This window comes from Entelurus aequoreus, linkage group LG12, assembly GCF_033978785.1.
Source record: "Entelurus aequoreus isolate RoL-2023_Sb linkage group LG12, RoL_Eaeq_v1.1, whole genome shotgun sequence".
NCBI lineage: Eukaryota > Metazoa > Chordata > Actinopteri > Syngnathiformes > Syngnathidae > Entelurus > Entelurus aequoreus.
Window position 1 is genome coordinate 50,624,272 of NC_084742.1, and position 13,995 is coordinate 50,638,266.

Below are 13,995 nucleotides of genomic sequence, written 5' to 3' on the forward strand. Positions count from 1 at the left end.
GACTCGGCTAACTGCTGGCCTGCTGTGCAGTGAGACCGTATTGCTATATGAACTATATTATACATTTCCATAGTTTAGTTAGTTGAGGTACACTACCGTTCAAAAGTTTGGGGTCACATTGAAATGTCCTTATTTTTTAAGGAAAAGCACTGTACTTTTCAATGAAGATAACTTTAAACTAGTCTTAACTTTAAAGAAATACACTCTATACATTGCTAATGTGGTAAATGACTATTCTAGCTGCAAATGTCTGGTTTTTGGTGCAATATCTACATAGGTGTATAGAGGCCCATTTCCAGAAACTATCACTCCAGTGTTCTAATGGTACAATGTGTTTGCTCATTGGCTCAGAAGGCTAATTGATGATTAGAAAACCCTTGTGCAATCATGTTCACACATCTGAAAACAGTTTAGATCGTTACAGAAGCTACAAAACTGAACTTCCTTTGAGCAGATTGAGTTTCTGGAGCATCACATATGTGGGGTCAATTAAACGCTCAAAATGGCCAGAAAAAAAGAACTTTCATCTGAAACTCGACAGTCTATTTTTGTTCTTAGAAATGAAGGCTATTCCACAAAATTGTTTGGGTGACCCCAAACTTTTGAACGGTAGTGTATATAATGTACAGTGTATTTTGTCAACAACTGTATGTGTGTAAGTATTTCTTGTGCTGAGCAATCATAAAACTGCTGCGAAGACGCACTGCCTGAGGCTCGCAGTAATCCCGCCTCCTGGTGGTAGAGAATGCACCCCCGCCGTAGAATGCACCCCCTGACGGGAGTGTTATATCAACTAAAGCCCACACTTAAACTTTCCACGTGGATGATTGAATCTATTTATAAAAGTTATTTGATAAGAAGCCAAAAAGTGCAAAAACAATAATGTTCGTGTTGGAGGAGTTGTGAATGATAGCTGGGCCACAACATTAGGTACACCTGCAGACTGCAGCACGGATTTCATATTTCATTCATTCACAACTCCTCCAACACGAACATTATTGGGGTGCATTCTACGGCGGGGGTGCATTAATCCAGCACAACAGCGGCGCATGGACTTCATTTATAAGTAAAGGTAAGACCATAATAAAGTTGTTTTTATTAAATGTGCTTTTTTGTGTGCTACCGTTTGTATATGTAAAGTTAAAGTTAAGTTAAAGTACCAATGATTGTCACACACACACTAGGTGTACTGAAATTTGTCCTCTGCATTTGACCCAGCCCCTTGATCACCCCCTGGGAGGTGAGGGGAGCAGTGGGCAGCAGCGGCGCCGCGCCCGGGAATAATTTTTGGTGATTTAACCCCCAATTCCAACCCTTGATGCTGAGTGCCAAGCAGGGAAGAATGCTGGTATGAGCTTTTTAACATAACCCATTAACTGCTGCCAATCAAATGGTAAATACGATACTCTTTAGGGTTCATATGTTTGTAAATGCTTGGCACTCAGCATCAAGGGTTGGAATTGGGAGTTAAATCACCAAAAACGATTCCTGGGCGCGGCGCTGCTGCTGCCCACTGCTCCCCTCACCACCCAGGGGGTGATCAAGGGGATGGGTCAAATGCAGAGGACAAATTTCACCACACCTAGTGTGTGTGTGACAATCATTGGTACTTTAACTTAACTTTAACTTTACACATACAAACTGTAGCACACAAAAAAGCACATTTAATTAAAAAAAACTTTATTATGGTCTTACCTTTACTTATAAATGAAGTCCATTCGCCGCTCCTTCTGAACAAAAGCATCGATAACTTGTTTATAGAAGTCTTCCTTATCTTTCTTCAGTTTTAAAAGTCTCTCCGTCTCGATGGAGATCTTCCTTTAATTATTACCTCCTGCTTCAATTGAAAGTCCAGGTTAGAAAACTGTTTTATTTTAGATATGTAATCCTCCATGTTAAAAGTCCAGGCGAGAGGAAAAAATAAACGATCACTGCTAACTGTTGCTGCTTGTTGTCACTTATTCTGCAGCCGGGTAGTCACAAGAAAGATCGCTGGGATCACTAGCGCCCTCTACCACCATGAGGCGGGATTACTGCGAGCCTCACCCAGTGCGTCTTCACAGCCGTTTTATGATTGCTCAGCACAAGAAATACGTTACACACATACAGTTGATGCCAAAATACACTGTACATTATATACCTCAGCTAACTAAACTATGGAAATTTATAATATAATTCATATAGCAATACGGTCTCACTGCACAGCAGGCCATCAGTTAGCCGAGTCATTGAGCAATCCATGGTGAGGCTCAACTGGCTGCTGACTCACCGCAAGTCTCTTCTCAGTATTTGAACGGCAAATGTGAAAATTCAGCGATTTTGAATAAAAATAATCTAAAACTGGTGAAGTTAAATAGAAAATAACTTTATAGTATAATCACTGGATACATATAACAATTTAATTATTTTTTTTCTTTTTACATTTTTTTTCTTTCCATGATGGCACGTGAGGCCCCGCCTCACCTGCCTCCCCTGACTGCACGTCACTGATACATACATTATATGTGTATATATGTATATATTGTGGTATATACGTATATACTGTGGTATGTCCGTTATACAGTGCTCAATACCGGGGTAAAGCGAAATATACGTTAGGTCAGGGAAAAACACAGAGGCCATTTCATCCCTACAAGCCTGTTTCGCAGGTTTCCTTGCTCTTCGTATATGTATGTGTTGTTTGTGTGTGTGTGTGTTTGTATATGTATATGTATGTATCTCAGGGGAATAACAGTGGAATGAAATGCCATGATTCCCAAATATAGAGCCCAGTTGGAGCAGAAAGAGGGAAAAGAGAAGTGGGCATAAAATTGAGCCGTGGGGAACCCCATACGTGAGAGGAGTGTCAGGAGGCTGACACAGAATGAACTATCAGTCAAATAGGACCCGAACCACTCAAGTGATGCGCCCCTGATACCCACCCACTGCTCTAAGGGAGAAATTCAGATCTCCTGGTCCACTGGATCAAAGACTGCAGTAAGCTCGTAAAGCACAAAAACAACACTGTCATTTATATCATGAAAAACATCTAAACCATTTCAGTGGACTGTTTTGTCAATGAATATGTATTTTTAGCATTACATGTACGAGCTGGCCTTTGCAGTATGGCGGAAGAAGTCATATGGTTATAATGATAAGAATAATAATCACCTACGGGCATTCCCACCCAGTGTGTGAAGTACTTAGGGGTCAAAAAGCAAAATACACACCCAAGCCAGAACACACCCAGTCCATATCGCTATCGTTACTTATTGACACATTTGTGCAACATCAAGGTACATCCAGTGTCCACACCTTGCTATATATGTACAGAAATCGGGAAAGTAGATCCCAGTGTGTTCGTGTGTCTTCCGACCAACATGGACGCAATGAGAGGTCTTATTTTGTTGTTATGGATGTGTGCAAGCACAGGACTCACACAACAGCAAAGGTGAGCTCATTTTGATCAATTAAAAAACATTTTAAGCAATTGTACCACATAATATAATTTGAACACGTATGTATTTATTTTAATCAGACAAAAAAGTTACAATATGCAAAATACAATTCCTTATAGTTTAAATTAAGTAAATTATAATAAACTATTTCATATTAATTTTCTTATATTTACAGTAAATAGTACTGTATGTATGTATATATATATATATATATATATATATATATATATATATATATATATATATATATATATATTATATAGGCGCACCCTCGAGTAGATATTATATATATATATATATATATATATATATATATATATATATATATATATTATATTTAGGCGCACCCTCGAGTAGATATTATATATATACACATATATATATATTATATATAGGCGCACCCTCGAGTAGATATTATAGATATATATATATATATATATATATATATATATATATATATATATATATATAAACAATTTTATGTTAAATCCCGTATGACATTCTGCATTTATGTCAAAATATTGGGGTCTTTTTTAAAGTTAATTTTAATCATGCAAGCGATTAATATGATGATAATGTGATTAATCAGTGTGAATAATCTAATCAAAAATAATAATTTCACAGCGATATTATTTATATATATATATATATATATATATATATATATATATTTATTTATTTATTTATATATATATATCTATATATATATATATATATATATATATATATATATATATATATATATATATATATATATATATATATATATATATATATATATATATATATATATATACACACAGTACACATATACACACACAGTACACACATATATACATACTGTATATAGATATATGTCAAAAAATTTGAAAGTTAATTTTAATCATGCAAGCGATTAATATGATGATAATGATAATGTGATTAATCAGTGTGAATAATCTAATAAAAAAATAATAATTTCACAGCGATATTATATATAGGTATATATATATATATATATATATATATATATATATATATATATATATATATATATATATATATATGTATGTATATATATATATATATATATATATATATATATATATATATATATATATATATATATATATATATATATATATATATATATATATATATATATATAGACACACACAGTACACACATATATACAAACTGTATATATATATATGTATATATGTTTATGCTATTTATAATCTTAAGTTAATTGTTAATATACCTGTAGGAAATAATGTCTTGTTATTTAATTTTTAAAAGCTTAAACACCTTTACATTTTCATTAATTTTGGGCTTTGCTGCCTCGATGTGAGGTGTGTAGTGTACATTAAAATAATCAAAATGGTTTCTTTGTATGCTTTTAATTTTTTTTTTACAATTGTCCAATATTTAACATAAAATATTTACCCTGGGCACTAGATATTAATAATAATACTAATAATAATAAATCAAAATTTGTATGAAAACATCAATCATTGCTGAAGTAATAACAAAGAAACTGGTTACATCACAATGCCTACATTACTTTAAATAAAGGCGTGCCCTAGAGTAAATATTGGATATATAATACAATTTGAAAAATGAATCATATTTAGGAGTGGTTTTATATTTAAACCTTTAATCAGACTTTTTCTTTCGTTTCTCTTGTAGCCTCCAGAATGGACCACAAAGCACGGGTAAGTAAAATCTGCAATAAAAAATAGGGACATTTTACCAGGAAACAAGGAACAATTCCTAACCTATTCGTATGTTGAAGACTTTGAATTTTGGAGGACTTTCAAGGAAGTGAATTTTACATGACATTAAAGCACAAACAGTGCCGTTGTACTACCAAATCTAATGTGTTGTAACAATATGCACCATACTAAAAACCCTCTCTGAGCTGAAATTGAAAAGTTAGAGTAAACCTGGGCAAAATACCGGACGTTAAGATTTTCATTTCGCAAGGCCGTCATTTTTTCGACCTTTAACATCGAAACTGTTGCCGCAATTATGATGTGCCGTGCTGTTTTCAAATTACCGTAAGTCTTGAACTATAGAAAGTATCTGTGCTTTCGAGTTATATATGATAACCTGCGTCACAGCCACTTGAGGCAGACAAGGCACCACGCAGAGTGGGCGGAGTTTGTTTCCAGAGAGACCAGCCCGAGACACGGGTGTCAGAAACAGACGCGGAAGCAAAAAAAGTGATTATTTATCAGTTTGTATGTGTTTTCACCCTTTGTGTTCACATTTTTGTTTTATTTTGCTTGATCGTATAAGATTTCGATGGAGAAGGTGGTAAAGGAGGAGCAATGTTCATATGTTGTTAATATTCAGTGTTTTATCCTTCATAGGTAATATTGTAAATCCCACATTCTTTATTTGTCTATTTGTACTTGTATGCATGTACATTTTGGGTGTCTCATTCAGTAAAAAAGTCTAAAATTCCATTTCCTTTTTTGAGGCGATCTGTCATAATGTTTTTTAGCATTTAATTAGACATATTGTGAGTTTTTGTGTTAGTGTTCCTGAAAAAAGAGACCCAAGCAGATTTTTACAGCTATATGTGTATATATATATATATATATATATATATATATATATATATATATATATATATATATATATATATATATATATATATATATATATATATATATATATATATATATATTGTGTACCGTTCAAAAGTTTGGGGTCACCCAAACAATTTTGTGGAATAGCCTTCATTTCTAAGAACAAGAATAGACTGTCGAGTTTAGATGAAAGTTCTCTTTTTCTGGCCATTTTGAGCGTTTAATTGACCCCACAAATGTGATGCTCCAGAAACTCAATCTGCTCAAAGGAAGGTCAGTTTTGTAGCTTCTGTAACGAGCTAAACTGTTTTCAGATGTGTGAACATAATTGCACAAGGGTTTTCTAATCATCAATTAGCCTTCTGAGCCAATGAGCACACACATTGTACCATTAGAACACTGGAGTGATAGTTGCTGGAAATGGGCCTCTATACACCTATGTAGATATTGCACCAAAAACCAGACATTTGCAGCTAGAATAGTCATTTACCACATTAGCAATGTCCATCCATCCATTTTCTACCGCTTATTCCCTTCGGGGTTGCAGGGGGCGCTGGAGCCTATCTCAGCTACAATCGGGCGGAAGGCGGGGTACACCCTGGACAAGTCGCCACCTCATCGCAGACATTAGCAATGTATAGAGTGTATTTCTTTAAAGTTAAGACTAGTTTAAAGTTATCTTCATTGAAAAGTACAGTGCTTTTCCTTAAAAAATAAGGACATTTCAATGTGACCCCAAACTTTTGAACGGTAGTGTATATAGTCGAGGTTTCTGTGGTTTCCCTGCTTTTCAGGGTATTTTTCCTGAAGATCCCCTGAAGAGCAGGGAAACCCGTGAAACAGGCTTGTAGGGATGAAATAGCCTCTGTGTTTTTTCCTGACCTAATGTGTGTATATATATATATATATATATATATATATATATATATATATATATATATATATATATATATATATATATATATATATATATATATATATATATATATATATACAGTTTTTATACACACATACACACCGGCCCCCAGACACACACTTTTTATCTCAATGCCCCGGTGTGATTTAGAGGGTTAGCGGGTCAAATGAACCTAACATGAGAGGTGTGCATCTCCCCGATATGAGAGGATTCGATACATATCCAGAAATGTAACGATTTCATTCGGATTCCATCCGATTTTAGTCGACGCAAAACGATGCAATCTGGTCCAGTTCCATGTTTGAAGTAGACTAGAGTTTTACACTGTGAATGATCTTAGGTCAGTTCTATAAATGCGACACTTTTAATCTAAAAATAAATACACTTTACAAAAGACCATGCAATACATTACACTTAAAGCATTTTGAAAAAAAACATCTAACAATGACAACTAATGTTAAATGTCTGCTTTTGGTACAAATTGACTTCACCTTTTGTTGTTTTATATAGTTCTTGCAAGGAATCGTTGGTAAAATGCCATTGACTTGGTATCTTGTACGGAGGCCCTAAAATACAAAACCCAAAACCAGTGAAGTTGGCATGTTGTGTAAATCGTAAATAAAAACAGAATACAATGATTTGCAAATCCTTTTCAACTTATATTCAATTGAATAGACTGCAAAGACAATATATTTAATGTTCAAACTGAGAAACTTTGTTCTTTTTTGCAAATATTAGCTCATTTGGAATTTGATGCCTGCAACATGTTTCAAAGAAGCTGGCACAAGTAGCGAAAAAGACTGAAAAAGCGAGGAATGCTCATCAAACACTTATTTGGAACATCCCACAGGTGAACAGGCTAATTGGGAACAGGTGGGTGCCATGATTGGGTATAAAAGCAGCTTCCATGAAATGCTCAGTCATTCACAAACAAGGATGGGGCGAGGGTCACCACTTTGTGAACAAATGCGTGAGCAAATTGTTCAACAGTTTAAGAACAATATTTCGCAATGAGCTATTGCAAGGAATTTACGGTCTGTAATATCCTCAAAAGGTTCAGGGAATCTGGAAAAATCACTGCACGTTAGCGGCAAGGCTGAAAAGCAACATTGAATGCCCGTGACTGCATCATAAAGCAACATCAGTGTGTAAAGGATATCACCACATGGGCTCAGGAAAACTTCAGAAAACCACTGTCAGTAACTACAGTTGGTCGCTACATCTGTAAGTGCAAGTTAAAACTCTACTACTCAAAGCGAAAGCCATTTATCAACAACATCCAGAAACACTTCGCTGGGCCCGAGCTCATCCAAGATGGACTGATGCAAAGTGTAAAAGTGTTCTGTGGTCTGACGAGTCCACATTTCAAATTGTTTTTGTAAACTGTGGACGTCGTGTTCTCCGGACCAAAAAGGAAAAGAACCATCCGGATTGTTATAGGCGCAAAGTTCAAAATCCAGCATCTGTGATGGTATGGGGGTGTATTAGTGCCCAAGACATGGGTAACTTACACATCTGTGAAGGCACCATTAATGCTGAAAAGTCCATACAGGTTTTGGAGCAACATATGTTGCCATCCAAGCAAGGTCTTTTTCATGGACGCCCCTGCTTATTTCAGCAAGACAATGCCAAGCCACATTCTGCACGTGCAGCGTGGCTTCGTAGTAAAAGAGTGTGGGTACTTGACTGGCCTGCCTGCAGTCCAGACCTGTCTCCTATTGAAAATGTGTCGCATTATGAAGCGTCAAATACGACAGCGAAGACCCCAGACTGTTGAACAACTTAATCTGTACATCAAGCAAGAATGGGAAATAATTCCACCTGAAAAGCTTCAAAAATGGGTCTCCCCAGTTCCCAAACGTTTACTGAGTGTTGTTAAAAGGAAAGGCCATGTAACACAGTGGTAAAAATGCCCCTGTGCCAACTTTTTTGCAATGTGTTGCTGCCATTGAATTCAAAGTTTTTGATTATCTGTCAAAAAAAATGAAGTTTCTCGGTTCGAACATTAAATATCTTGTCTTTGCAGTCCATTCAATTGAATATAAGTTGAAAAGTATTTACAAATCATTGTATTCTGTTTTTATTTACCATTTACACAACGTGCCAACTTCACTGGTTTTGGGTTTTGTATTTCAGCTCCCAAAAACCATCACTCCCCACAACACTGTCTTTCACAGTGAAATGAGCTATTATTACTTTGGCTCCAAATAAGTTATTTCCCCTTGATAAAAGCTTTGATTATCCGTGTCTTTGTCCTGTTGTGTCTGTAGCGCTAGCTGTACTAGCCTTCTCATCGTCGGATTCGCCATGTCTTCTGTGGAGAATGCATATACCTGTATGTTTAAGAGTTATTTCTTTATTCATAGCCATGTTTAGAGCAGCTAGTACTTTTCCTTTGTATATTCTACCAGTTTCTCTTTATCTTGGGCTCCTTAAAAAGGGGTAGAAAAGCGCTATATAAGTACAACCCATTTACCATTTACCATTCATAGGTCTGTTTAGTGTCTTAGACAATTGGAATGTGAATACATCCCCCCCTTCTTCCTTGTCAATGTTGCGAGGGGGAGAGGTGGGGGCTTTCTTTGTGTGCAAGAAGTTGGCTCTTCCGTTTGAGTGTCAGATCAACTCGAGTAGCCGATATGAATATATTGGTGTGGGCTGATCTCCTGAAATTTCAGTAAAACGTGATAATATTCCTATTCTGTCTTGATGGTCCTTCTTACTCAGCATATATGTCATCGAAAGAACTTGGGATTGACCAGTGACTTAAATTCCCTGGGAGAAAGAGCTGGTCAGACGCAACACTTCTCACCAGGGTCTCATTTAGAAAAGTGGGCGTACGTCAAAATGTACTCACGCGAATAACAATCTGATCAATAAAAGCATGCTGCACACGCTTCTGTGCACCAATCCCTGCATCCTCCAACTAATCATCCCCAATTCACCCATTATATAACTACGTTGGTACAGCACAGCAGTTTGATATTCAGGCTCCAACAAATGAATATACAATATATCTACAATTACACATTGTTGCGTCCCAGCAGATCTTCCTCCCAGGGAATTTAAGTTGCTGGTCACTCCCAAGTTCTTTTGATGACATATAAGCTGAGTAGAAGGACCACCAGAAACAGAATAGGTATTTTGTAATTTATTTCCAAAGCTTTGGAAATAGTGTGAGACCAATCCAGTACAGAAGCGTTCACTCGCGCAGCTAAGATCGATCTAATCTAAAATACGGAAACCTTCTCTTCTATAATGTGTTTCTCGCTCCCACCCTGTCTTCCTCAGCTGGACACAGAAACAAATAAAGAAAAGAAGTTATGGCTACTCCCTGCATACCACTATCAAGGCCGACACACAGTACTTGCAGACCAAAAGAGCACAATTGGAAGAACACTAGCTGTTTTGTAATATGACTATGAAAACTAAAGAAGTAACACTTAAATATGCATATATGTAAAAATCTGCTTCCGTCAACATGCACACACAAACATGCGCATACATCTCATTCAACTCTCGCTAAACACTCCCCTGTATCAGCTGGTATTTGACATATAGCTGTCCGGGATATGCCTGTTATATGATTCCTTGATTTTGGACCTCCAGAATTAGCATGTCCTCGTCTATTTGTGTCAACAAGGTAAAATGATGTCTAAAATCCTTTGACAAGTTAGCTTCATGTACGTCCCCTCCCATTAGGACGTTTTATAGTGTAAAATACGATCCAACTTAAAGGGATACTGCACTTTTTTTTGGTAAATTTAGCCTATTATTCACATTTCTTATGAAAGACAAGAACACATAGGTTTTACCTTTTTTTTATGCATTCTAAATATTAGTCCGCTTACAATGGACTAATATTGGAGCCGCTCCATTCTGCCTATAAAGCCCTTAAAACACATCCCAACACCCCCATTAGGGTTTTATATACATGATGTATATATATATATATATATATATATATATATATATATATATATATATATATATATATATATATATATATATATATATATATATATATATATATATATATATATATATATATATATATATATATATATATATGTATATATGTAATGTAGTGACATTCATAATAACATTTATTATTTACATATTTTGATCATTTTAAGCATAAGCGGCGCATTAATTTCAAACACGCATCACAACGCTTCCTTTTTTTTTCTTCATCACTGATTATTACTCACTGCAGACTTTATGAGAGCCAACAAACATAATACAACTTCACTTACTGTATAAGGTCTGCTGTCATTAGGATGCTGACTGCTATGATGTTCATATATTCCCATTTTGATGAACAATGACTCATAATCCTCAGAAAGAAAAGGGGGGTGGAACTAAGCGTCTTTTCGTGTTGTTCCCGCAATTACCGGGTCTAAATTGGCTGTCAAAGTGCACCGACTTCTCGGAATACATCCTCATCCTTCTAATATCCAGGATCTACAATAAAGTTTGACGAGCAAGGAAAGAGGAAGCAGCTGATCTGTTGATCATGTCAACATTGGCGGTCAAGCTAGTGATCCCAGCACCGCTATAAATAGTTTGTCTGCGTTAGCACTTGAAATAACTAATATCACTAATATTTGTAAATATTCAAGTCACCAAATATAAATGTGGTATTGATTCTGCTTTTTGGATGTTTTTTATTGGGTTTTACGGGCGGAATAAAGGACCTCCCATCAGCTCCGATGTAAGCTGACTTTTATTGACGTTTATTTACGAGTTAAAATGCAGTAAAAAAAAAAAAAAAACATCCGCCGTCATGTCTTTCATAATGATTGTGCAAAATCTACCCCCAAAAGTGCAGTTCCCCTTTCAAAATGGAGTATTTTATTTTGATAATAAACCAGATAGTTTAATTTTGTGTTTGTGAATGACTTCCTGTTCAACACAAGAGTTTAGCTAAATTGATCCGCCGTGTTGCGGCGTCTTGCAAATATAGAAGCTGTGCGTATAATTATATAAGAACTACTCACCCCGAAATCCTCCACTCGACACCTCCGCTCCGGACAGGCTAACCTCCTCCAACCTCCGAGGACAAAGCTACGAACAATGGGAGACCGGGCTTTCTGCTCCGCCGCTCCCAGCCTGTGGAACGCTCTCCCTGACCACCTGAGGGCACCACAGACTGTGGATGCTTTTAAAAAAGGCTTAAAAACCCTTCTTTTTAAAAAAGCCTTTTTTTTTAGATATATGCATACTAGTTGTAGCTATTTGGCTGTTCTAGTTTTTATTTGTGTCCTTGGGCAGGACACATCACCCTTGCCCCCGGTGCCACTCACACCGGTGAATGAATGATGAATGAATGAGTTGTAAAAATTAATAATGGGTTCTCACTTCTCCGTGAAGCGCTTCGAGTGTCTAGAAAAGCGCTATATAAATCTAATCCATTATTAATAGTATGTATTTTTTATTAACCTTTTTTTTTTTTTTTAATACACTGTAGCACTTTGCGGTTGTTTACTCAATGTAAAGTGCTTTTTACAAATAAAATCTATTATTATTATTATTATTATAATGGGAACCGCGGCGAAGTGCTTAGCATCTGAGACATTGACTTGAATGGAAACAGAAACAATTCAGACATTATGTGTCAATTCAAAGACAGTTCACCTCAAAACAGCATAAAGACAATGATCGCCCTTTTTCAAAGGAGATACGCCTCGTAAATATAGTCCAATTTACTATATTTTTATAACTAAAAGCCAGATTGTGTTACATGGTGAAGATATGGGCATGAGCTAACATGCTAAACACAATTGTGTTTCTCATCTTTACAGGTCGTCTGCTGACCTCCTGTGACTTTAACGACGAAAATCAACCCTTCTGCCAGTTCAGTCAGGACTCAACGGATAATGGCGACTGGACGCGACACAAGGGTCTGACCCCGACGCCGGGGACGGGTCCCTCTGGAGACTACCCTGATGGACGTTAGTACTGTCTAGCTAATACGATAAACGGTAACCATCCCTCTTGCTAAATGTGTCTTTCCATAGTGGGATATTACATCTACCAAGAAGGCGACAACGTGGCAAACGGGCGTAAAGTCCGTCTGCTGAGTCCTGCGCTCTTGACGGCCGCCTCCTATATTTGCATCCAGTTTCGGTACTACATGTATGGATCCGACAGTCAAAACAAGTTGACGGTCCTGGCAAAGACTTCGAGTACGGAGTATGAGGCATGGAGCAAGACTGGTTTCCAGAGTCCATCCTGGCTTGGAGGTGCCGTCACCGTGTCGAAACCAATCAACGAAGCAGTCACTGTGAGTGGTCGCTACTCAGATTTGTACTGGGTTCCAAACGTGTGCCAGAACATGTCGCACTTTTTTGAGGTTGCCAATTTTGTTATGTGTCCCTATTAGGACTGGGTGATATGGCCTTTTATTAATATCACAATATTTTTAGGCCATGTCACGATACACGATATATATCTCGATATTTTGCTGTAGCCTTGAATGAACACTTGATGCATATAATCACAGCAGTATAATGATTATATGTGTCTACATTAAAACATTCTTGTTCATACTGCATTAATATATGCTCATTTTAAACTTTCATGCAGAGAGGGAAGTCACAACTAAGTAAATTTACCAAAACTGTATTTATTAAACAGTTATTAAGCAGTGGCACAAACATTAATGTCATTTCCAAAACAGAAAGTGCAAGATTGTCAGAAACATTTTAAAACAAGCTATTAGTGCACTTTTGTGCATGATGTCACTAAGATGACTTATCAAAACAACACTAAATTAAAGTGCACTTTTTGTACAGAACGCCACTACAATAGTTTAAAACAAAAAAAGTGCACTTTTGTGCATGATGTCACACAAGATATTTCAATAACTGTCAAATAAAAATGAGCTGCATAATAGGAAATCAAATAGTGTATGTCCTTCGCTATGTGGTAGTTTCCTGCGGATGTTATCGCCTTCTGTGACTATTTTTTTCATACGGTGTTGATGTGGAAATGGTTGCTTCGGCATTTTGTGGGTGTGGCACCGAACGGAGATGTTGACATGCGGAGTTTCAAGCACTCTTCA

At 36.4% G+C, this 13,995-nt stretch overlaps 1 protein-coding gene across 1 annotated transcript in view; it reads left to right on the forward strand.

Annotated features, from left to right (window-relative positions):
- zanl (zonadhesin, like) overlaps positions 1–13,995 on the forward strand; it is a 167,512-nt gene that overhangs the window by 1,098 nt on the left and 152,419 nt on the right. Inside the window, exons 3-4 of the mRNA XM_062064427.1 lie at positions 12,734–12,883; positions 12,950–13,215. Of these exons, the coding sequence (XP_061920411.1) occupies positions 12,734–12,883; positions 12,950–13,215 (416 nt within the window). The remainder of the gene's footprint in view (positions 1–12,733; positions 12,884–12,949; positions 13,216–13,995) is intronic.